At 35.2% G+C, this 3,376-nt stretch overlaps 1 protein-coding gene across 1 annotated transcript; it reads right to left on the reverse strand.

Moving 5' to 3' along the window:
* Nucleotides 1–1,795: 1,795 nt before the first annotated feature.
* LOC133314164 (transcriptional regulator SUPERMAN) lies at nucleotides 1,796–2,476 on the reverse strand. Its single transcript, XM_061515608.1, has one exon. It carries the CDS (start codon nucleotides 2,474–2,476, stop codon nucleotides 1,796–1,798), a length of 681 nt encoding a protein of 226 aa, XP_061371592.1.
* Nucleotides 2,477–3,376: the final 900 nt, after the last annotated feature.

A 3,376-nucleotide genomic window follows, 5' to 3' on the forward strand; every position in this document is an offset into this window, starting at 1 on the left:
AATGAAGAGTATAAAAATTGAAGGACTCATTAACCCAATGCCTTAAGATTTTGAATTGTGACATGGTGTTGGATCCAACTCAGATAATCATACTCTCACCTATTGGACTTGTTTATGAACATATTATTGAACTATATTTTTAATATATCCAACATATATTATGAGTTTAATATTTCTCCTATAGATATAGGAGAGTTAGTATAACTCCTTTTTCTCTCTCTTTTATTCATAGGGTCTCATCCATTTCCCTATGCCTGAACATATATTCTATTAATTTGTGATTAACGGTTCAATCATAAAAAGGTTTAATGGGTTTATGTCAAAAATGATTTTTTTTTTTTTTTTTTTTTTTGTTAAAGCGACTACGTGAATTAGAAGTAGAATCATGCATACTAAAGCAAAATGATATAGAATTTCTCTGAAATCTGAATACAAGGATGCAACATCAAAATAGTCATTTCATTTCAAGATGTAGAGAAGATAAACTTGTATTAAAGGAAGCCAAAAATTCAATTAAAATGAGAGATAGATAGTTGAGTAATTATATATGAATGAAGTGGTAATAACCGTCAGATGGAATTGGAGTGGAGGTCTTAATTAGCATCTATATATCTTATAAACCAAAAGAGAAGGCGAACTAAATTAATCTCCCAGATGTTATTATTACATGGATATCGAAATGTTGAATATCAATAGACTTATTTGGTACAATGATTACTTAATATAAAAAATTAACTCAACTAAAAAGTTTAAGATCATATAAGTGTGCGTAATTGAATGGCACATCTAGTTTCTTGGGTGATTTCTCGAAATTCTTTTGTAATAAATTTTTTTTAGGAGACTTCTTTTGTAATAATTAGCAATGCTCTTGTTCTTATATATAACATTACAGTCTAAGCCAAGCATTTTCCTGTACCTCTTCCTAAACTTCAGCCTCCATATTCCACAATCATAATAATTTTACAATTTACCTCTTAGAAATCGAAGTATTTGCAGGGTAGAACTCAGGTTTTCTGTACCCACCAAGGGGGTAAAGTTTCCTAAAGATTATAATGTGTTTGACTCTATGATTTAAACTTCTACATGGACAAAAATTTAATGACTTCTCTACCATATACTTATAATTATACATACCCCATGCTCAAAGAAATAAATCTATAATAAACCAAAAGAAATTGAAAACTAAATGAAAATGGCAAATTTGTAGTTTTCTGTAAACAAAAGGTGTGAACAGTGAATATAATATTACTTCGTTTTAGGCGATGGTAGAGAAAACAATCCCCACGGAAATGTATGCCCAGACCGACATGTATGTACTTAGACAATTGTAAAACAGAAAATGACACATCACTGCAACCTTTTTCAGTGTCTCACTGAAAACCCTAATCTTCTTCCATTCCATTATTAATTTCTGCCAATTTCTCTAAAAATTAATTAATAGCAACTTACATTTTCTTTTTCTTTGAAAATTTACATGTGGTGCCTCTCCTTCTTCCCTATCCTTCCCCACCCCAATTAACCTGCTCCTCCATGCGCATCTTCAGTCACAGATACAATCACACACTAATAAAATCAATCAACCAAGAAATGAGAGAAATTAAACCGAAAAAAGAAAAAGAAAAAACCCACAGAGGCTTATCAGCTTCAGCAAATTACAGTACTCTCTCATCTTCTCCACACACTAGCTGCAAAAGAGAGCAAATATATAAAAGTACTTGTTGGACTTCGATTTTTCTCACACCTTAATTAAAACCAAGATGGTTCACAAATATCCATCTATCTATCTAGCTATATGTCAGGTTGGTGTTGGCTTATGCCCAAGGCGTAGCTCTAGATCAAGCTCTTCGAGGTGGCCATTATCAACGGAGGAGGAGGTTGTTGGTTGTTCCAGTGTGCTAGAGTTGCAGCAATAAGAAGAAATATTGAAGGATGGAGGACAAGTTTGCATCATCAAGTTGTTTGATGGGTATGATGAGATGGAGAGAAGAGTAGAGGGAGATTCTTCATTTGCATTATTCAGAGTAGAATTGGGACTTGGAACTTGGAAGGTGGGATTAGGGCTTGGCAAATGGTAGAGGAAGCACAATCCAGCATTTGCTACAAGCTCCTGAGGTGGGATATTTATGAATGCCGGCGTGGGGTGGTTGACGGCACCACCGGACGGTTGCGCTTGGTGGAGACGAGCACGGTCACGGCGGTGCACGTTCATGTGGCCACCAAGAGCTTGGGCTGAGCGGAACTCCCTTCTGCAGAAGGTGCAGGTATAGGACCTTGGAGGCCATGTGGTGCCCATGATGTTCCTTGTGTCTTCTGCAAAAGCTCTTACCTCCCATGAGTCATCATCTTCGTGGTGTTCCCTAGGGTTCCACATCCAAGTTGATGATGATGATGAAGCTGTGGTACTTGTGGTGGAGTTAGGGTTTGGTTGAGTTTGATTTTTATTGTGGTGTTGGGATTTTTGGATCTGGCATGCCATGGTACTGTCACTGACATTTAAGATAGATAGATAGATAGGTGATGGGGATGAAATTTAAGGATGGGTTAAAATTAAGGAAAAGGGTCAAGACAAAATGAAGCCTTAAAAACACCAAATCGAATGTATCACCAATATTTGAAGTAAGCTGTTGGAACTTAGTGAGAGTGACGTTATACTTTGTATATCAGCCAAACCAAGAGGAGGGCTACTCATTCCTGCTTTTCAATAATAATAGCTTATAAAATTAAAATTTGATGTGAATAAAATGTAAATAATATGGCTGCAGAAAAATACAAAAGATAAGGAAAAATGATATGTGTACAATTTGGTTTATCACGATTCGGTCATAATGCAGTCCCCAAAAAACCGCTTGAGATTTTCTTCACTTCATATCGAATTTTTCCTTACAACGACTCCAGCTGAACTTCCTTTTTTTTTTTAGCAAAAAAAGAGAGAGTATATATATCTTAAAAATAACCAAGTGTGAGTAGTGATGAAGTTCTACATCGATTAGAAATGTTCCAAATGAATTTCATATAAGAGCAAAAAAGACCCATTCAACTTGTGTTTTAAGGTTTTGGGTTGAGATGTGGTGTTGGACCACTTATTGAGATTTATCATTAAGGGTTCGTTTGGTGGACAAGATAGGATAAGGGTAGGATATGATATGGAGTTGATAAGCCTATATCATGTCATGTATTTGATGAGCACATGATTAGCCATCTGATATAATTATGTAGAAGGAGAAAGGAGAAAGAAAAAACAAAATATAATACAATAAATTCAAATATATTGGATAGCGTGGGAATATATTGAGTATCCAATATTAGTATCATGTCCTGCTGAATCCTGACCCAGCTCCCCCATAGGATAAGAAATCATGTATTTGATAGGATAAAA

Source organism: Gastrolobium bilobum, unplaced genomic scaffold (genome assembly GCF_033153095.1).
Source record: "Gastrolobium bilobum isolate Gb01-03AN ecotype WA unplaced genomic scaffold, APGP_CSIRO_Gbil_v1 utg14319, whole genome shotgun sequence".
Lineage (NCBI taxonomy): Eukaryota > Viridiplantae > Streptophyta > Magnoliopsida > Fabales > Fabaceae > Gastrolobium > Gastrolobium bilobum.

What these genes read in the sequence shown, in the direction of transcription:
- LOC133314164 (XM_061515608.1), bottom strand. Translation starts at nt 2,476, where the DNA reads ATGGCATGCCAGATCCAAAAATCCCAACACCACAATAAAAATCAAACT.